A 21,518-nucleotide genomic window follows, 5' to 3' on the forward strand; every position below is an offset into this window, starting at 1 on the left:
CTGTAGATAACAAGGAGAAAGAATAAAATGATGGACGCACAAGTAAGTCTCTGAAGAGAGCAATATGTTGCAGATATGGCTCCTCCTCCCATGCCAAGTTGATTCATTGGGGAGCTTCTGAGGGGGCAGGTGTATTCCTCTGCCCCTAAAAGAGCCCCAGCAACCGCAAAGCTCCAGAACCTAATCACCTCCATGCTCATGACTGATCTTCACAGGATCTTCCCAAGCCCCCATGCATGGGAATGAATCTGCTGAAAAACCCAGGTATGAGGAACCTGTGGCTGAAATCTCCAGGCGCTCAGGAGTCAGGAGTGGGCCCCCACCTCCCATCTCCCTATATTACAGGGTCCCTGGTAGTCATGTCCACAAACTGCCTTGGACACCATTAACGGCCATGATACAGAGACTCACAAATAAATCTCAGAAGAGAGTAATATGTTGCAGAGAAACCTTGGACCCTTAAATCACCATTCAGTTAAAAATTTACTTCCAACTCTAGCACCCTACTTAAAATTTTAGAATTTCTGGATATCTCATATTTTATGACACTGATATACCAAGAGTGGCACACCACATTTGCTTGGGTATAAGGTAGAAGGCAACCAATCTTGATCAAAACATTCATAACAAGCAATACAAAATAAATTATTTAGCATCTGCCTTTGAGGGCAAGCTTGGGTAGTGGTGGGAAAATTTGAAATAGAGATGGTGGAACTGGTATTGAAATATTGAATGTAATAATTATTGTGAACAACTTTATAAAATAAAATTTAAAAAAAGAATAAAATGACTTTGTTCCAAACACAAAAGTGAATATTTTTCCAATGTTGCATCTAACTCTATATACAACCTTAAATCTTCTTATTGAGCTAATCTTTGTATTTGTATACAATCTTAGAGTTGGGTCCTCTATATTATCCTTTTAGAAAATGGCAATATATACATATATTTTTAGTGAATTCTCTTGTTAATCTGGAACCTTTTCATAAGTCCCAATTACAGATTCTGACAAAGATTAGTGACCTAAGTTTATATAAGAGTTGGGGTGCTTAAGCAATGTTAATGGAAAATAAGAAACATTACATTATCAAAGATTGGAAAACCAGTATGGTGGCTTTTTTAAAAAAAGAAACTAAGATTAGATCTCCATGTGACCCAGAAATTCCACTTCTTGGCATCTACTCCAAACGCTCATAACCGTTGTTTGTTATGATGTTTTATATGATGTTTTAGTGCCTATGTTCACCCTAGGTCTAAGTGCAATAGCTAGTGTCTGTGTGCACCACCAGGATGGCCTGGACACCCCTGACACTGAAGGACCAAGCAGCATCACATCCTCTGGTCGTTACATTGAACCCATAGACTCATTCAACAATGAGTTTGGTCTCCAGGCCTCCTGAATGGATTGAAAACATCAATTAATAAAGAAGCAAGACAGACAAAACCTTATCTAGACTCATGGGAATAAAAGAGAAAGAACTTATGAAACATATTGGGAAAAAAATCAAAGATAAAGAACTCTTATAAAACATATCAGGAAAAAAGAAACATATCAGAGATAAAGGGGAAGAAAGAAAAATATATACTTCAGAAATAATAAAGATCATAAGAGGTTTCTTTGAACAACTTTATGCTGCTAAGCTGGAGAACCTAAAAGAAATGGAGGAAGTTTTAGGGTCGATCCAACCTCCAAGACTGAATCAGGAGGAAAGAGAAACCATGAAGAAATCAATCATGAGTAATAAAATAAAAACAGTAATTTAAATAAAAACCCTCAAAAACAAAAGTAGAAGATCTAGAGAGATAGTGCAGTGGGTAGGGTTTTTACTTTGCATGTGGCTTGTCTGGGTTCGATCCCCAACACCCCATATGGGCCTAGAGTCTCTTCAGGAGTGCTCCCTGAGTGAAGAGCCAAGAGTAAGCTTTGATCACAGTCTTTAAACCAAAAGTAAATAAAAAAAAAAAACAATGAAGTTCGACACAGGTTCACTAGTGAATTCTACCAGACCTTTAAAAATTTATTACTGGGTCTGAAGCAATAATACAGTGGATAAGACATTTGCCTTATATGCCACTAACCCGGGTTCAATCCCTGGCATCTCATATGGTCCCCTGAGCACCACCAGGAGCAATTCTTAGCATCGCTGGGTGTGACACAAAAAAGAAAAGAAAAGAAAACAAAAACAACCCAATTAATTACTATACTTCTCAAATTCCTCCAAAATCTAATAGGAACAGGAATTCTTTTCTACAACTTTATGAATTGAACGTTATTTTAATACAAAAATCAGAGAGATTAACAACAAAAAGCTATAGCTCAATATCGCTGATGAAAATAGATGTAAACATCCTCAACAAAATGTTAGAGACTCCGATTCAACAATGTACCAAATGAATTATACACAACGATGAGGAAAAATTTGTTCTAGAAATGAAAAAAATGTCTAACTACATGCAAATCAACTGATGTATACATATAAAAAAGTCAGATGACCATATAATTAGATATAGAGAAAGCTTTTGATAAGATTCTACTTCCATTTATAATTTTAGGAAAATGTCTCCAAGGGCTGGAGGGTACAGAGGGTAAGGTATTTTCCTTGCATGCACCCCATCCAGGTTCAATCCCCAGGTCTCCCCATATGTTCCTCCAAGCACCACCAGAAATAATTCCTGAGTGCAAAGCCCTGAACATCGCTGTGTGTGAACCCAAAACTAAATATAATTATTTAATTAATTAAAAGAAGTTTCTAAAAAATCAGGATGGAAGGAACAGAGTTCAAGATAGTATAGACCATATACAACATACCCACAGCTGACATCATACTCAACAGTAAAAATCTGAAAATCCTCCCTCAAATATTAGGCATAAGGCAAGAATGTCCACTTTATCCATTGTCATTCAAATAGTATTAAGCCCTCACCACAGCGATTAGGTGAGAAAAAAGAAATGAAAGTTATCAAATGATTATGAAAAAGTTAAATTTCACTAATTGCTGATAACATTATATGCCACAATGACCCAAAGACTCACTTAAAAAATATAAAAAAAAGATAAACCAGTGCAGAAAAAGGAGATTGCAAGCCAAAGCAAAAATCAATTACACTTCTGTATTTTTAACATTGAACTACAAGACAAAAAGTCATGTAAAATAATGTACATTATTTTAATAGTAATATAAATGTCACTGTCACTGTCACTGTCATGCCCTTGCTCATCAATTTGCTTTAGCGGACACCAGTAACATCTCCATGGTGAGACTTCTTGTTACTGTTTTTGGCATACCGAATATGCCATGGATAGCTCACCAGGCTTTGCTGTGTGGGCGAGATACTCTCGGTAGCTTGCCAGACTCTCTGAGAGGGGTGGAGGAATCAAACCCGGGACGACCATGTGCAAGGTGAATGCCCTACCCACTGCACTATTGCTCCAGCCCAGTAATATAAATAATATATAAAATTTATAATTTACATTATATAAATAATATTTAAAAAGTCAAGTACCTAACAATCAACTTAAAAGATGTGAAAGACAAACATTGAAGATTATAAGTAACTATGGAAAGAAAAAAAGAAACACTGTTTACAGCTGGAAGAATTAACAATGTTAAAATGACTATACTACCCAAATTAAAAAGATTTAATACAATACATTTCAAAATTTCCATGGTAATCTTCAAGAGCCTTGAACACATGCTGCTAAAGATTTGATGGAATAAAACAATTTCCCCAAATAGCCAAAGCAATTCTGAGAATAAGAAAAATGGGAATCATTGTTTCCTCTGATTTAAATATACTGTGTAGCATAGTAATCAAAACAGTTGGAATAAAAAAGAAACTTCCAGGCCCACTAAACAGAATTCAAAGCCATGTCCTACATTAGCAGATGTGTGAACAGTTAAGCAATGACAGTGGATATGAGTGCATTAATTGGAGGGAAGAAAGCCTCTTCAATAAATAATGATAGAAAAACTGGATAGTCACCTATGAAATGATGAAGTTAGACACTGCCTTACACTGTATGCCTAACACAATAAATTTAGTCTGGAATCTGTAAACACATTGAAGACAATGTAGGTGGATGTCTCTAAGATATTGACTTCAGAGATGTCTTTGGTGATTCTACTTCATTTGCAAATAAAACAGAAGAAGAAATAAACAAGTTGGATGCCAACAAAAATTTTTTTAAATGTGTACAGTGAAAGAATCAAAACTAAATCAGAAGACACATAAATAATGGGAAAATATTTGCATACTAGATAACTTGAAATGGCTAATATCTGGTATATATCTACATATATCTATCATTCAGAAGGCTCAACAACAGAAAATAAAACCATGGAGAATGGTGAGAGGACAGATTCTTTCTCAAATATATATGAAGGGCAAAAAGCACATGAAAAAAGTGCTAATCATAACTTTTAACAGGAAAGTTCACATATAAATGACAGTGAGATACCACCTCACATCAGTGGGAATGGTCTATATCAAAAAAGACTGTAAACAGCGTTGGTGGGGAAACGGCAAAAAAGAATTCTTTTTACTGTTAGTGGTAATGTCGAATGGTTCAGTCTCTATAGAAAACAATATAAAGTCTGTTAAAAAACTTAAAATAGAACTCTTATATGATTCAACAATTCCATTACTGACATCTAACCTAAGAATACACAAAAACATGAATTCCAAAACATAGATACACACTTAAATTCACTGAAGCACTATTTAAAATAGCCAAGAGACAGAAATAAGCCAAATGTTCAAGACAGAGAAGTGAATAAAGAAGTTTTGTTATACACATACAGTGTAAAACTATACAACCATAAGGAAATATTATATATTGCCTTTTGATAAAACGTGGATGGGGCCACAGGATTCCATCTTAAGTGAAGTAAGTCAGAGGAAGAGAGACAAATACCAGATGATCTCATTCATACGTGGTATATACTCAAACAAAGCAAGAAAATAGAGAATATCTAGCTATTAAAAGCCCTTAGAATTTAACCACAAAACTCAGATTGTCAAGTACTGAGTTGTAGGATGGGGTTGATATTTTATGTTAGCAAAGGATGAGGAGGACGAGAAATAAAATTAAGTGGTGGGTTTTTGTCAGAGGTGGAGAAACAATATATCAAAAGCATGAACATTAACACTATTGCTACCATGTTACCTCTATTACAATGAAAAACAGGTAAAAAATTTTAAAAAGAGAAAAAATTGCCTTTCTGCTATTAACTATTTTAATGGTGCTGTGCTGATGGGATTACACGGGTGCCTCGGGGCAGTTTCTGGGTGTGACTGCCTAGCTACTGGAAAATGGGGGATCTGAGTGGAAGAGGCTGGCACGGGAGAGTCTGGCAAACATCCCCTGGTGTGCTCATATGCCAAAACAGTAACAATGCTGAGTTTCATTCCCCTGACCCTGAAAGAGCCTCCTATGCGGCACTGTTGGGAAGGACAAGTAAAGAGAGGCTTCTAAAATCTCAGGGCTAGGACAAATGGAGACGTTACTGAGGCCTTTTGAGAAAATCGACAATCAACAACGGGATGATAATGATGATGATGATGATGATGATGATGATGATGATGAATGGTGTTATGTTATATGAGATACAGCACATAGAAAAGACAAATACTTTATGATCTCTCTTATATGTGGCATCTACTCAAAAAGCCTGTATCACTGTATCACTGTCATCCCGTTGCTCATCGATTTGCTCGAGTGGGCAAAAAGCCTGTAGAAATAAAGACTACAGGAGGCAAAAGATGAGAGGCAGTAAAACTGTGTATATATGGGGAAATGATCCAAGTCTCCAGTCAGAAGAGAAATAAAATCAGGGAAGCAAGAATAAGCAATGCAATGACTATATTTATAATGTTTTAATATTTACTTGAAAGATTCTGAGAGTAGATCAAAATCATAGTCACTAGGACAAATTTTGTAAGTTTGTGAGACAATGTACATTAAATAATCCTATGGTGGTAACGAAGTTGCAATATATACATGTGTGAAATTACTGGACTATACATCTAAACATCTCTCAGAATAAATCCACAAGAATTGTCAAATGTTGACTATTTGTATCCTGGATCCCTTGGACATGGCAATGAATGACAGCTATACCTGTGTACAGGAGTTCCAGGGGTGCTAGAGTATTGCAGGGGTACTAAGTTATTTTGGGTAAGTTCTTAAGACATCACTGACCCTATCGACAGTCAGGCATCACTGCTCCCGGCAGATGCAGATTCAGTGCTCATGTACAGCAGAGTCAAATCACCCATGGCCACCCACGGTAAAAATCACACAAATTATTTTCTCTTTAGATTGAGGAAACAGCTTCTAGGAGCTGCCTTCTCATTTGTGAGAGTGATCAGAAGCACAGCAAGGAGGATGAGATCACTCAATAGACTCCTTTGTTCTTTTAGAGCCTTTTAAAGTCAATAAATTTGCATTGTGTAGATCATTATATAAATGTCCGGGACCTGAGGCATAGTAGGGCATTTGCCTTGCATGTGGCTGACCTAGCTTCAATTCTCAGAATCCCATCTGGTCCCCCAGCAAAGCCAGGAGTGATTCCTGAGTACAGAGCAGGAGTAACCCCTGAGCACCACTGGGTGTGGCCTCAAAAAACAAACAGATAAGCAAAAACAAACAAACAAAAACACCCCACACACAGTTAACTCAGGTTTTTCATCAATTGAATTAAAATTACTTTAGAATTTTTCCCCTCTTGAGAAGTCTGTGTTCTGATCATATCTCTATTATCTATCTCTCGTTCTCTCTCTCACACACATACAGACTGTCTTTGTCTCACTTCATATTTCTCTAAATAAAAGGTTTTTTTACTATAAAATTAAATTAATTTGCTTGCTTTCTTCTCACATTCCATCCTCACAATGAAAACCATAACTGCAAACAGTGAACATAACCCACAACAACTAGATAAGAATAAGGATTGTGGTCTATGGTACTCAGGATACATTATAATGTGTTAAAATTGAAAAATACAGGAAAAGAGAATTTATAAACATATTCACTCTTGTCAAATAACTGTTTGCACACCTTTATTATCTCCTAAGAGATTTTGGAGAAGGAAAGGTGACCAATGTAAATATTCTCTGGAAATTTCACCATGTAGGTTAAACAAGTTAAAACCCTTTCTCATTCTGATATTCTTAGGATATGATGGATTTTGGAATTTTTGCAGATCACAACATCAGTTTATACAATCTAGAATGAATGAAGAACAGCAACTTAATATAAAAACATACAAAAAGAGAAGTAGATCAATGATACTTGTGCCGGGAGGGAACCACCTCAGTAAACTGTACCACCCAGTCTGTGTCTTGAGATTCCAAGATCTGCTAAAACGACACTGGAGATGTACTTAAAGTCTTCAAAAGACACTGCATTCCTTATGAGGTTTCGAATTTTATTTTTTTAACACCTTGATGTAGTGGCCTAGGATATTCTGCTAAAATTCAGTAAATTTGGGTTTGGATTTGGGTTCAGTTTTCTAAGAATTTTGTAATGTGTCATGTTTTATAGACATCCCAGTTGATTCTAAATAATCATATTAGTTTCACTTTACAGGTGAGAAAGAGAATGTAGCAGCATTTCAGATCACATTCTCAAAATTAACATTCAGACTTCATCCCAGGGTTATACCTGATAAGGTTAGAGATTAACCGATTTTTCAAAATTCATTTTGAATTAAATTATAATGAGACATACAGTTACAAAGTTGTTCATGATGGTGTTCTCATTCACATAATGTTCCAACATTCATCCCTTCACCAGAGTACATTTCCCACCACTAATATCTTGAGTTTTTCTCCCATACCCCCCACCTCTTTGGCAGGCACTTTATTCTCTCTCTCTCTCTCTCTCTCTCTCTCTCCATCTCTCTCTTTCTCTTCTCTATTTTTTGAAGCTCATCAGATTTGGGAAAGGAACAGATGGAATCGGAGGAAGAACAAATAGGAGTTACAGGGAAGAGAGAGAGAGAATAGTTCAAGAAGGTCTGTGTTTCCAGGACCATTCAACTTTTTCTACATAGAAAACTAGAAACCACTATTCTATCTAAAACAAGATTTATCACCTTGACTAAGATCCCAAGGAAGACAGAATTCTTGCCAAATGTTAAGATGGTGTATTTTCTTCTTCCTCAATTTTCCAAGATGAATCCCATTGACTCCGAGATGAAAGGTGTTCTTCAAGAAACAAACTCGCCATACACAAAAGTCTGTCAACTAGTAGAGGTCCTTTAGGTTGTGTGAATAAGGACAGAGGTGAACTAATTAAAGATGATTAATTGGAAAAATTCTCCAGCTACTTGCTCCCTGGAGTCGTGATTGTCATGGAGATTTTGTCATAGCTGAACTGCCCAAGTTTCTCTGTCCTTCTGGACTCATTCTTCGTATCCCCATAGTCCATCATAGTTTTATGGCTGAGGATATACCTTAGCAACTTTGGACCTATTGGAGTTGGAATAAATTTAGGAAGATTTCCCTCATTATCCCTAATTTTCAGGTGAGAAACCCAAACCAAAGTAGCCAAGCAATTTTTCCAAGATGACTAGACAGCTCGTCTGTGGTTAAATGTCTTCATAAGATTAAATTAGATATGGGGAAACATTTATTAATCTTTAGTTTTATTGCTCTCTGGCAGCATTCAGGAGACCAAGAGGCCTCCCAGGCCTTGGTCAAACAGGTCCACATTTCAATACCAGAGTCTAAGGATGCAGTGGTACTGAGGCCCTGTGATGCTCAGGTTCCTGCAGGTTTACTTACAGTAGTACTTGGAGGCCCTCCAAAACTGTTTCTGGTGATGATCAGGGGAACACATGGTTGCAGGTGTTGAACTGGGGTCAGACACATGCAATGAATGCGACTTAATCCCTGTACTGTCTCTTTGGTCCCAAATCTCCTTTTCAAGTGCCTGATAGTTTGAGGCAGGATGTGCAATGTCTCATTTTTCTTCTCTTTTCTGAATGACTTTGTCTGTTTGGAGTCTTGTGGCTCCTTACAATGAATATTTTTTTAACAATTTGCTTGTGATAGAAATTGCATTGAGCCTGCAGATTGTCATAGGTAATATGGACATATTAAACATGTATATGAATCAAATCCATGAGCATAGGATTTCTTTAATTAAATTAAATTATTTTTTTAAAAATTTTTTTACTGAAAAGTAAAGTCTTTACTGAAAAGACTATAGACGGAACATGAAGGCCACTCAATACCTCTATTGCAAACTACAAGACCCAAAAGGAGAGAAAACAAAAGGGAATGGCCTGCCACAGAGGAAGGGTGGGGTGGTGGGGGATAGGGCGGGGGTGGTGAGAGGGATACTGGGATCACTGGTGGAGGTGAATGGGCACTGGTGGAGGGATGGATAAACAATCACTGTATGAGTGAAATGCAAACACAAAAGTTCATCAGTTTGTAACTGTACATCACAGTGATTCTCTAATAAAAAATTTAAAAGCCTTTTTATTGAATCACTGTGAGATACAGTTACAAAGCTATCATGATTGAGTTTCAGTCATGCAATGATCAAACACCCAGCCCTCCATCAGTGTGCTATTTTTTTTATTGGATCACACCCAGTGATACATAAGGTTACTCCTGGCTCTCCACTCAGGAATTACTCCTGGTGGTGCTCGGGGGCCCATATGGGATGCTGGGAATCGAAGCTGGGTTAGCGGAGTGCAAGGCAAATGCCCTACCTGTTGTGCTATCGCTTCAGTCCACCAGTGTGCATTTTCTACCACCAATGTCCCCAGTATCCCTCTGCCACCCCCACCCCATCCCACTTGTCTCAGTGGCAGGCACTTTCCTTCTTACTTTCTCTCTACTTTGGGGCATTATAGTTTAAAACAACATTTTCTTAAAAAAAGGAATCACTGCGAGGTACAGTTACAGACTTACAAACTTTCATGCTTACGTTTCAGTCATACAATGGTTGGGTACCCGTCCCTTCACCAGTGCCCATTCCCTACCACCAATGATCCCAGTATCCCTCCCACCAACCCCCCCACCCCACCCTGCCTCTGTGGCAAGGCATTCCCTTTTTGCTCTCTCTCTCCTTGTGGGTGTTGTGGTTTGCAATAGAGGTATTGAGTGGCCATCATTTGGTCTTTAGTCTACTTTCAGCACGCATCTCCCATCCCCAGTGGGCCCTTCAATCACCCTTTACTTGGTGGTCCCTTCTCTGTCTGACCTGCCTTTTCCCCCAGCATGTGAGGCTGGCTTCCAAGCTGGAGCACAGGATTTCTTGACATTTTTGTCTTATTTGTTAATTTCTCATATATGCTTTTTAACTCTATTATTATAGATTTTCTCCAGAATATTGTCTTTTATGCAGTTCATTGAAAATATAAATGCCACATATTTTTTCATATTAATTTGTTTTTCTCTACTTACCAAGATTTATCTAAAATATTTTCGATGGAGTCTTTAGGGGTTTTTGTGCATATTATAGTTTCACCAACAAATAGAAAATACTTCATATTTAACTGTGGATTTCTTTCATATGTTTTGACTAGGACTTACAAGGAAAAAGCTTTTAGTTTTAAGAAAACCACTGAGCATAATATTATCTGTGGGTTTATCATCCTGCGTATTTATTTTATAATCTGCTGCTTTGCTATATTGGTTTGTTGTTTCTATAAGGTTTTTTAGATGACTTGTCAGATTATTCTATGCTTATATAATGTCATCTGACTATATGAAATATTAAACCCCATAAGCCAAAACGTCCAAGGAAAGTTTAGCTATAATTATTCTTTTGTAGTGAGCATTTTCCAATGCTTATCTACATTATGTGCAACTCCTTAATTTTAAACAAAATCATATAGTGATTAGTCAATAAAATGAAAATAACTTTTGTTCCTAGACTGTCTACATTTATGAAATACAAAGTTCTTGAAATGACCATATGAAGAACTTTATGAAAATACTTAGTGCACAATAAAGTACACAGTAAGGTACACAGTAATTGTACACAGAATTGGCTCTTCTTATCATTGGTTGCTTTAGATAACCAATAATTGAAACTTTAGCAGGGAAAAATTACAATCTTTCTCAAAAAGTCTGGGTTGATTTGGAAAAAATTTCTATGGCCATAATAGACCCGATAGACATTCAGGAATCACCATGTCTAAGCAGGTTCAGTTTTCATGTAGAAAGTACTTGGGATGATCAAGAGAAAACCATATATATATAAATTTCCATTTGATTTGTTAGGTTAGAAGACACTTGGTCAACTAGCATCAAGGTTTTATACGAGAAAAAGTCAAAATAATTATTGAAATTCCCAAATTATGTAAAATTCTGTCTTATCATTTTACTAATATAGTTAGCATCCTAGTGATAACAAATTCATCAAATAGCAACTAATGATAATAATTCATACATAAGCTGCCTTCCCATTAGAAAAAACCATGAATTGATAACAACAACCAGAAATTTTAGAGAAATATTAGTTATATGAAATATCATAAATGTCAGATACTGAAAAGCGTGAGTCATGAATATTTAATTTTTCCTGTAAAATAGACATTTCAAAGATAAAAATAAAAATGTCGCCATCTCCAGATGGAATCCCAGCAACCATGAGCTTCTACAAGCATGGCTCCAGTACGTGGGGACAAGGATTATTTCTCCAATCCCCATGGGGGCACTGGAACCGGGCAGAACTATCCCAGCTCCCAGCCCGCCCCTGACCCTGGAAATCACGCCCTCAACCTGCCCCCAGCACCATCTTGCCTAACTCAGCAGTGAAGAATACTGACCACCGGGGGCTGCAACTCCAGAGAATGTTCCGGGCCCCAAACCGAGCTGATATCACCGGGGTGCCCCAGATGGAGCAGATGCAGTCTCTTCGCCTTCTCTAGATGAAATCCCAGCAACCATGACTTTCTACAAGCATGGCTCCAGTATGTGGGGACCAGGACTATTTCTCCAAACCTTTCCTGATACACAAAGTGAGCAATGGAAAATAGATGATCTAGCATCTGTCCCTAGAAGGCAGGCTTGAATGGTGGTGGGAATATCCAAGCAAAATATAATGCTTCAAACTATAGAGAGTATCTGAACAATTGTTTGCCGTAGAGGCAGGGTAAGGCCTGAAATGGGAAAGGAGGGGATAGTGGGGATATTGGTGGTGGAAAGTTTGCACTGGTGAAGGGATGGGTGATCAACCAATGCATTGCTGAATATCAAACATGCGCTTTGGGCAGAAATGCATCCGGAATACGCATTAGGTTTCCAACGCTTGACCACCCCAGGTGGGAATGGGTTTCGTGCCTTGGCTTGTTTCCCCTGGATGCTCAGTCACTGCTGCCATCTTCCAGAGGTTTAGGGACAGTCAGGGAGGGGCCCACAGTGACAAGGAACGCAGGTCCTTATGGGATGGGGGCAGAACAGGCCCTTTCCCCGCCCTGCCCCAATGAGACCTCGAGTTGCCGCCCATGAACAAGCTCTCTGGCTGCTGATGGAGCTGCTTATCGGCCACGATCCCAGAGACTCAGAAACAAAGTTCGGGACACAGCGGCTTTTGGCAGAAATTCCTCTAGATTTAATTATTAAAACTTCAGAATTCCAAAATCGCACACCCTCAATAGCGGCCCCACATCATCATATGAAATTCATAATCAGCAATAGAAAACAAATTATCTAATGTTGTCTTTTTGGCAGATCTGAGTTTTGGACTAAAATCCCAAATAATAATGGTGGGTTTGGTGTCGAATTGTTGAATGTAATCAAAGTAGAGAGAGAGTAACGTGGATATCGTCTGCCACCCAGGTAGGAGGAGGGTGTGGCATTGGGGGGGGTGGGGATACTGAGGTTTTTGGTGGGAAAATGTGCACTGTTGAAGGGTCGGGTGTTTCATCATTGTATGACCGAGACTTAAACCGAAACTTTGTAATGGCTCTCACAGTGTTTCAATAAAAATTAAAAAAATTAACACACACATAAAATAAAAATAAAAATGTGAGAAGTAAATTTAAATGATTCTAAGAGCATAATGTATTAGGGGAATATCTTGTTAATACAGAAGGAAGAGTTCTTGAAGTCTCTGTGAGATCTGTTTTAATACAACTAGAAAGCTATACAAAAATTTAAATTATCTATAATTATGTTATTTGTACTGGTAAAAAATCTGAAATGTAATTCAAATTGATTTCAAAAATTTATAGAAAATAACCTTAGAAATATAATTGAAAAGCAGTCACACTTTATTTTTTGAAAAACAATGTCTTTTTATAAACTTGGGGGTAAGGCTGGGAAGATGGCTCAAAGGGTTAGAGCACTAGCTTGCCAGAGGTCCAGGTTCAGCCCAGAGCATCCCATGGTTCTTTGAGCAACAATAGGGATAGCACCTAAAAAAGTAAATAAATGGGTGCACATATACTTTTCCTAAGTGCAGAATATGGTCTATCTTTTCTAGGGAAAACAATGCATTATCTCCTTCTCTCTAATGTAAGAAAAATTTAAAGCAACGCCAGTGGTTGGGGGGAGGCTTCTTTCATGAGTGTGTTTTCCTGCAGGTTGGTTTCCTGAAATGCCATTAGCAACTGAAGTATTTTCCCAGGTCAAACAACTATCCATGTGTATTTCATTATCAGTCTATATGGTAAGAGCTTGTGTCTGCCAAATGAATGATGAATCACAGTTACATATTTACATGACAAAACATTGCTTCTGTTTTAAAGAGGAAATTTAAAGAATTGAATCGGTCAACATTATCATAATACCTTTACAAATATTATGGTGGTTTTCAGCTTATTCCTTTTGCTTTTCACTACTCTTCAGGCAATATTACTGAATATCATTCTTACTGAGGAAAGAATGTAGCCTTCTTTATCATCCTCTTGAGGGCCTCTTTGATCTCCCTGTTCCTCAGACTATAGATGAGCGGGTTTAACATGGGGATGACGATAATGTAGAACACTGACAGCACCTTATCCTGCTTCTCAGAGTGGTCAGAACTAGGCCGCATGTACACTGCTAAGGCTGTGCCATAGAAGAGGGTCACAACTGCCAGGTGGGAGGCACACGTGTTAAACGCCTTGGCACTACCTTTCACGGAGGATATTTTCAGGATGGAGGCTGCAATAAAGCCGTAAGACAACAGGATAATGAGCAAGGAGCCAAATCCAACCAATATGGCTGCAAGGAAAAGGATGATTTGGGTGATGAAGGGACTAGAGCAAGACAGGAGAATAATCTCAGATATGTTACAGCAGAAATGTTGGATGACGTTTGGCCCACAGAAATACATATTAAAACAGGGGACACTTTCAAGCAAGCTACAAAGGAAACCAGTTCCAAGGGCCCCAGCCGCCATCTTCTGACAGAGCCCAGGCGCCATGATGGCTGAGTACTGCAGGGGGTTACCAATGGCCACGTATCTGTCATAGGCCATGGCGGCCAAGAGGCAGTACTCAGCCTGACCCATCCAAGCTGCCACAAAATATTGGGTGGCACAGGCAGTGAAAGAAATTGTTTTTTCCTCTTTGAAGAAATCTGAGAGCATCCTGGGGCTGATGGAAGCAGTAAAGCAGATGTCTATCGATGACAAGACGCTAAGAAAAAAGTACATGGGTGTGTGCAGGTGGGAGTCCATCCTGATTAGGATGATCAGACCCAGGTTCCAGACTAAGGTCACCAGGTAGATCCCTACGAAGATGGGAAAGAGAACAAGCTGCAGCTCTTTGTCATCTGTGAGTCCCAGAAAAACACACATGACGACTGAGGAGTAATTTCTGTTTCCTTCCATAGAGGCGCTTGGTTCCATCTACTAAAAAAAAGAGAAAAGAAAAACATGGTTTTATTCTCAAAAACAGAAATTTCAATGCTTTTCACCTTTTAGTACTGCAGATGACTGTATATTTACCAGTCATGATGTTGAGTCAATCTCTGGATTTCATAGATGAACATAAGCTTTGTCTAATTTTCTTGGTTTATTTGTCACTCTGAGTGACAAAGAGAGTACATTAATATCATTTGTACTCTATTCCCTAATATTCTTTACTCTCATGGCCTCCCATTTCATATTTTGTGGTTATGTAAGAATTACCACTGTCACTGTCACTGTCACCCTGTTGCTCATCGATTTGCTCGATCGGGCACCAACCAGTAACATCTCCATTCTGAGACTTGTCGCTACTGTTTTTGGCATATCGAATATGCCACGGATAGCTGGCCAGGCTCTGCCATGGGGGAGAAATACTCAGTAGCTCGCAGGCTCTCCAAGAGGGGCGGAGGAATAGAACCTGGCTTGGCCCCATGCAAGGTGAACACCCTATCCGCTGCGCTATCACTAGAAAAATTCGCTGTATCAGTATTTTGCAAGCTTTTTTGAATTATGCCCACTCTCTAAACTTGTTTACTTCCTCTGGTCCCTTTATATTATCAATTGGTCTTCTAGTTTAATGCCATAGCTCAATTTATGTGATTTTTCACCTATGACCCAACATAACCCATAAGACCATCCTTATAGGGACCCTGGTTGAAAAAAATTTCTCTACATGATAATCAAAAGCGATACCATAGTGATAGCACAGCAGAGAGTCTCATCCCCACACCTGGCTGTCTTCCCTGGGGCCCCTCGGAGGGGGTGGGCTTCAGTTTCTCTCCCCGCCCTGAGCAGAACTCCCTCGGCCCAAGACCTCCAAAGCCTAGCCACAGCCATGCTCAAGGCCCCTCTTCACACATTCGGATGAGCCTCATGTGTGATGGAACTGGCAAGAAGAACCCAGGTGTGTGGAACCCGGGGCTGAGACCTCCAAGCCTGCTCGGATCAGGACTAGGCCTCTTCTGCCCAGGCCCCTCATTTTCCAGTAGCTAGGCAGTCACACCCAGGGACTGCCCCCGGCGCCGTGTAATCCCACTAACAGCCAACATTCAGAGACTATAAAACTCTCCAAGCTCTCCCATCTTTTAGCCTAGTTCTCCCTCTGGGAGAACCTGGCAAGCTACCAAGAGTTTCCTGCCCACATGGGACAGCCTCTCAAACTTCCCATGGTGTATTCATATGCCAAAACCAGTAACAATGCTGAGTCTCATTCCCCTGACCCTGAAAGAGCCTCCAATGTGGCACCATTGGAAAGGACAAGTAAAGAGATGCTTCTAAAATCTCAGGGCTAGGACGAATGGAGACGTTACTGAGACTGCTCGAGAAATTTGACGATCAACGGGATGATGATGATGATGATGATGATGATGATGATGATGATGATGATAATGGGATGATGAGAATAGCCAGGTGAAGCCCCCAAACCAAAATAAGATAAAGAACCTGGATCTCCTAACATACAAACAACATTCTTTACCCAATTGAATTCTTTCTGTAGCCCCAAAACATATATTTATGAGAAGTGTGTTATTACTTCTCTAAAACATATCAAGTCTTGTGATGCAATATGTTTCAATAAAAATAAAATCTCCATTTGTAAAGAACTTCAACAGTGGGTCTACACAATATTAAAATCTTCTGCACGGCAAAAAAAAACCCACAAAAATAAATAGTAACAAAGAGTGGAAGAAAATAATTTTAAATTATATATCATAGAAGATATTACACATCCCTATAATTAAAAACCCGCTATTTAAATTTTTTTTATTAGACATTAAGGGACCCTGATTTGAAGTTAGTTTAAGCTGAATTTCAGGCACGCAATGTTCTATTACCAGTCCCACCACCAGTCTTCCCTTCGGCAATAGCCCAGGATCCCTCCCACACCCACCCTGTCTGCTCCAGGCACATTTTAAAATTTGATTGTTGTAGTTTGAATTTTGTACTTATCATATTGTTGGTTTTATACTTTAGATATGTACACAACCTAGCTCTCTCCACTACCAGTGTGTGCCAAGCCCCAAAACCCTACCTCTATCACCTCCCACCCTTCTTTTCTGATTACTCCCCTTTTCTTCTTTCCTTCCCTGTCCTTCTAATTTTTATGCTCAAGGGCCCATAGTGGCATGGTCTGGGCATATCCTCTTTGAAACCATACAGTCCCATGTTCTTCTATATGCCACAATTAGTGACATCATCTGGCATTTGTCCTTCTTTAGACTCACTTCACTTAACAGGATTCTCTCAAAAACAACTCACTTTTAATAAAAATCAAATAATCCAATGATGGACTGGAGTGATAGCACAGCGGGTAGGGCATTTGCCTTGCACATGGCCGACCCGGGTTCTATTCCCAACATCCCATATGGACTCCTGAACACCGCCAGGAGTGGTTCCTGAGTGCAGAGCCAGGAGTAACCCCTGTGCATCGCCAAATGTGACCCCAAAAAAGCAAAAAAAAAAAAATTCAATGAAAAAGGGCAGTGGTGTAAGAAAACAAGAAGCAATTTAAAATAAACCTGCTGGTCATCTTTGTGTCTTATTTGAAGAAGTTTCAAATTCAAATTCATCTCTGACCCCAATTTTTTGTTGTAATTAATAAATTTTTATTTGTTAAGTCCTACCAATGCTTGCTTTATACATCTCAGACATTAACCCTTTGTGAGATGAATGCTTGGCAAATATTTCTTCCCTGACCACAGGGTATTTTATTTATCCTTATCACCATTTCTTTCGTAGTGCAGATGCTTTTTAGTTTGTTTTAATCTCATTTGTTTATCTTTGCTTCCTGTTTCCTTGGCCAGTGGCACTGAGTCATAGAAGACCCCTTTGGATTTAATCTCCTAAAGTGTTTCTTTGCTTCTCTCGATGTAAATTAAGAATTTAGGTCTGATATCAAGGTCTTTAAGTCACTTTGAATTGACTTTTGTGAATAATGTGAAAGAGATCTGAAGTCATATTTTCACATATGACTGATCATCTTTCTCAAAACTATTTTTCACTTATCATAAGTAAATATACAAATCAAAGCTACAATGGGACATCATCTCACACAAGTGCGACTGAAACACTTCACAACAAACAAAAGCAGTGCTAGTAGAGATGGGGAAAAATAGATCCTCTTCCATTGTTGGTGTAAGTATCAACTCTTAAAACCTTTTAAAAAAACCCAATATGGACACTTCTCAAAAACCTAAGAATTGAGCTTCCATATGACCCAGCAATTCCACTTCTTGCCATATATATACCAACAGTCCAAAAATACTATTCAGAAAAGACATTTACACGTCTATGTTCATTGCTATACTATTCATTATAACCAATGTTTGGAAGCAACCCTTATCCAATAATAGATAATGGGATAAAAAACTATGGTAGATATTCACAGTAGAATACTTCTTGGGCTTAAGAAAAAGCTGAAATGTTATGCTCTGTGGATAGATCTGGAGCATATCATACTGGGTGAAGTTATTCAGAAGAGGGATAGACAGGATGATCTCTTTTATGAGTGGTATATAAAGAAAGAGTAGGAAAATAAATTTCCAAAGATAAAAGAAACTGAGGAACTAGTTTTCAGTAGAAAGTTTACCAATGTTGAAGGTTGGGGAGGATAGAATGGGGGCGGGCACTGGGACAATGATTGAGATAAGTGGACACTTTGGTGAAGGGCATTGTGGAAGAATGCTTAATGCATGAAACCCTCCCAATAACAGTAAAGTAATCATGGTTCCTAAAATTCACAAAACTAATAATGGGTAGTGAACTATATAGTCTATATTTTTGAGGAGGATATTCAAAGACCATAGTACATAAATGATTCTCAAACTCTCTGGTCAGGGAAATGTGAAACTACAATGAGATATTGCTTTAAATTTGTAGATATTTCTCTAGAATATTTCAAATCACTTCTTATTTCATTAAGAAAATAAGGCGGTTTGGATTAGTATATGAACAAGGGAACACTGGTTGCAGTTTATATACAATAATCCAGTCATTATAGAAAATAGTAATTGGATTCTTCAAAAATGAAAAACTGAACTATCAGATTATCCAGAAATTTGGTACATCTGGGTAAATATCTAACATATCAAAATGATTTATTCATACTCCTGCTTGTTGCAGAATTATCACAATAATTAAGAAGTAAAATAAATGTGTATTAGTGAATGCCTTGATTAGAAGTTGTGTTAGACATATACAGCAGAATATTATTCAACAACACCTAGGGACATCTTGCTATTTATGATGATATGTATATGTAGGATTCTGAAAAATCCAAACTTATAAAAGCAGTCAATGCAATGTAATTACCAGTATCCAAAGTGAATTATCCAGAATACATGCTTCTATATGAGACTATAAAGTTGTAGCTGTGAATAAATACTGGAGATTGAATGCAAGCCATAGTAATGTGGCCAAGAATTCTTTTTATAAATGTCAAGATTCCTATGAAAGTCTATATTAATTGTTCCCTCCAGAAGAAATGAATGATCATTATGTGTATGGATAGAGGTGTTTGAAAACAAAAGCTTGGTAAGCATATTGCAATATGTAATGTGACAAGTCAATACACTGAGAACTTAAATTTGTATCATATTAGATATCAAGTTTTCTCACTAATAATATAATTTCAAAACAGAAATTATCAGACAATGTTTTATCCTTTTCTCATAAACTAAAGCTGAGGTAGATGTGCCCATTATCGCCTTACTTGATGAGGTAAATTTTTGTCATTTTTTCTCTCAGGTGAGATCCCTAGGAGTCCCTGTTTAAAGAGATATGTGGTTTAGATTTTTCAAAATATGTTTGTCAATAAGTAAAAATGAAGGGAATATCAATAGTCCAATGTTTTAAGGAATATATGTGGAAAATGGTTGAGTTTTTCCTCTTTTAGTTCATTGAGAAAAGGAGGCTCACCCGAGTATCTAAAGCTCACCAGAGTATCACCATTTGGTTCCAAAATTTCTGGTGTAAAGAATAAAGTTATATGTAGGAATGCAGATATAAGCTGATCATTTCGGGTCAGATAGGCAAACTATGACAGAGATGCCAGTTGTACACAGAGATCTTATGTCCCTTTCATAATGTACAACTATTTCTTGGAATCAATTGCATTTGGATGGAAATAGGTAATGGAAATTCTTTGCTTTTATCTGGTTAAGAAATAGGTGTATCTTCTTTACTATATCTTCACCATATTCTGACTAAACAATAATATTCAAGATGAATTTAGTTATGTTTTAATAAAGCAGACTGTCAAGCTGTATATATTAATAGTTAGAGAAATGAATTCATATTTTGGTAAGGCACCGAAAATTCAGAACCTTAATGAGCATATAGATACCATGTTCTATAGAATTCTTTCAATTGTAATCATATGGCATTGCAATATTTTGTAACACTGTTAAAGTAGCACTGTAGCACGGTAGCACTGTTGTCCAGTTGTTCATCAATTTGCTCAAGCAAATAGACTAGCAACGTATCCATTGTGAGACTTGTTGTTACTGTTTGGGGCATATCGAATACCCCAGCTCTACTGTGTGGGCGGGATACCCTCTGTAGCTTGCCAGGCCCTTTGAGAGGGACAGAGGAATCGGACCCAGGTCAGCCATTGCAAGGCAAATGCCCTACCTGCTGTGCTATTGCTGCTTGACAGAATATTAATATACTGGCTAAACGTTGAAAAACTAAAGATATGTGGGTATTTCCTCTAATAAATAGTTCATACGTCTTTTTCTACTACTTATCCACAGTTCCTCAAAATCCAAGACTTCAGTTGTTAGGGATCAGTAGGTTCCTACAGGAAAAAATGCAGGCTTCACTTTACTATATCTGAGGTTTGGGCTTTCTCTCTATCATCTTTGCTGCACCTCTGGATTTATTTGTCTTCCCACTCCCTCAACCATAAGAAAAGTAGTGGGCTTTATGTAGTATCACTGCCTTCTTTGAACACAGTGACAGCCCTAGTACCATAACTTTGCAAATATTTTCATTAAAGTCTGTATTTTTTTATCATTGACTGTTTTCTCTATTATCTCATGCTACACAAATGCTATTTATCCTTTAATATGATTTATATTATATTCCTTTATATAATTTGCCCCAAAGAAAGGCATAGAATTAGATTACTATAAATTTATTAAATTTGTACTAAGTTCCATGTCATGTACATTATGATTATGTGAAAAATATTATTCATAGATATTACATTGTTTTACTCATTTTTAAGAGTGTTATGAGATGCATTAATTGCTGCATTAACCTTGTCGCTAAACAATAACAAGTCTGAACGATTACCCTTGGTGTTTTGGGTGATATAAACAATCTAATAAAGAATCCAATGTTCAGGAGGGATAGAAGGAATATGCCCATAGGATCATAAGATAATATGTACATAAAGACAAAAATAGAGATACCTGGTGGAAATGCATGAGGTTGGGTGTGAAATTAGAGACTGGGTTATTCACTGAATAGTCTTTGCTACATTTTGTCATGAAAGGTCTTTAGAGTGGCAAAGACCATTTTACAGACCTCCCTGAGAAGTAAACAAGGCAATGTCTATGTAATTGAACATTCATCAGTGCCATAATCACTACATATTTTCACATATACAGTAATTTAATGAATGAATCGATATAATGCCATGCTTACAGCT

At 37.9% G+C, this 21,518-nt stretch overlaps 1 protein-coding gene across 1 annotated transcript; it reads right to left on the minus strand.

The window, feature by feature from the left end:
* Positions 1–13,840: 13,840 nt before the first annotated feature.
* On the minus strand, positions 13,841–14,803 carry LOC101555062 (olfactory receptor 1440-like). Its single transcript, XM_004620483.2, has one exon. It carries the CDS (start codon positions 14,801–14,803, stop codon positions 13,841–13,843), a length of 963 nt encoding a protein of 320 aa, XP_004620540.2.
* Between the last annotated feature and the right edge of the window lie 6,715 nt (positions 14,804–21,518).

The sequence above is a fragment of the Sorex araneus genome, chromosome 6, assembly GCF_027595985.1.
Source record: "Sorex araneus isolate mSorAra2 chromosome 6, mSorAra2.pri, whole genome shotgun sequence".
Lineage (NCBI taxonomy): Eukaryota > Metazoa > Chordata > Mammalia > Eulipotyphla > Soricidae > Sorex > Sorex araneus.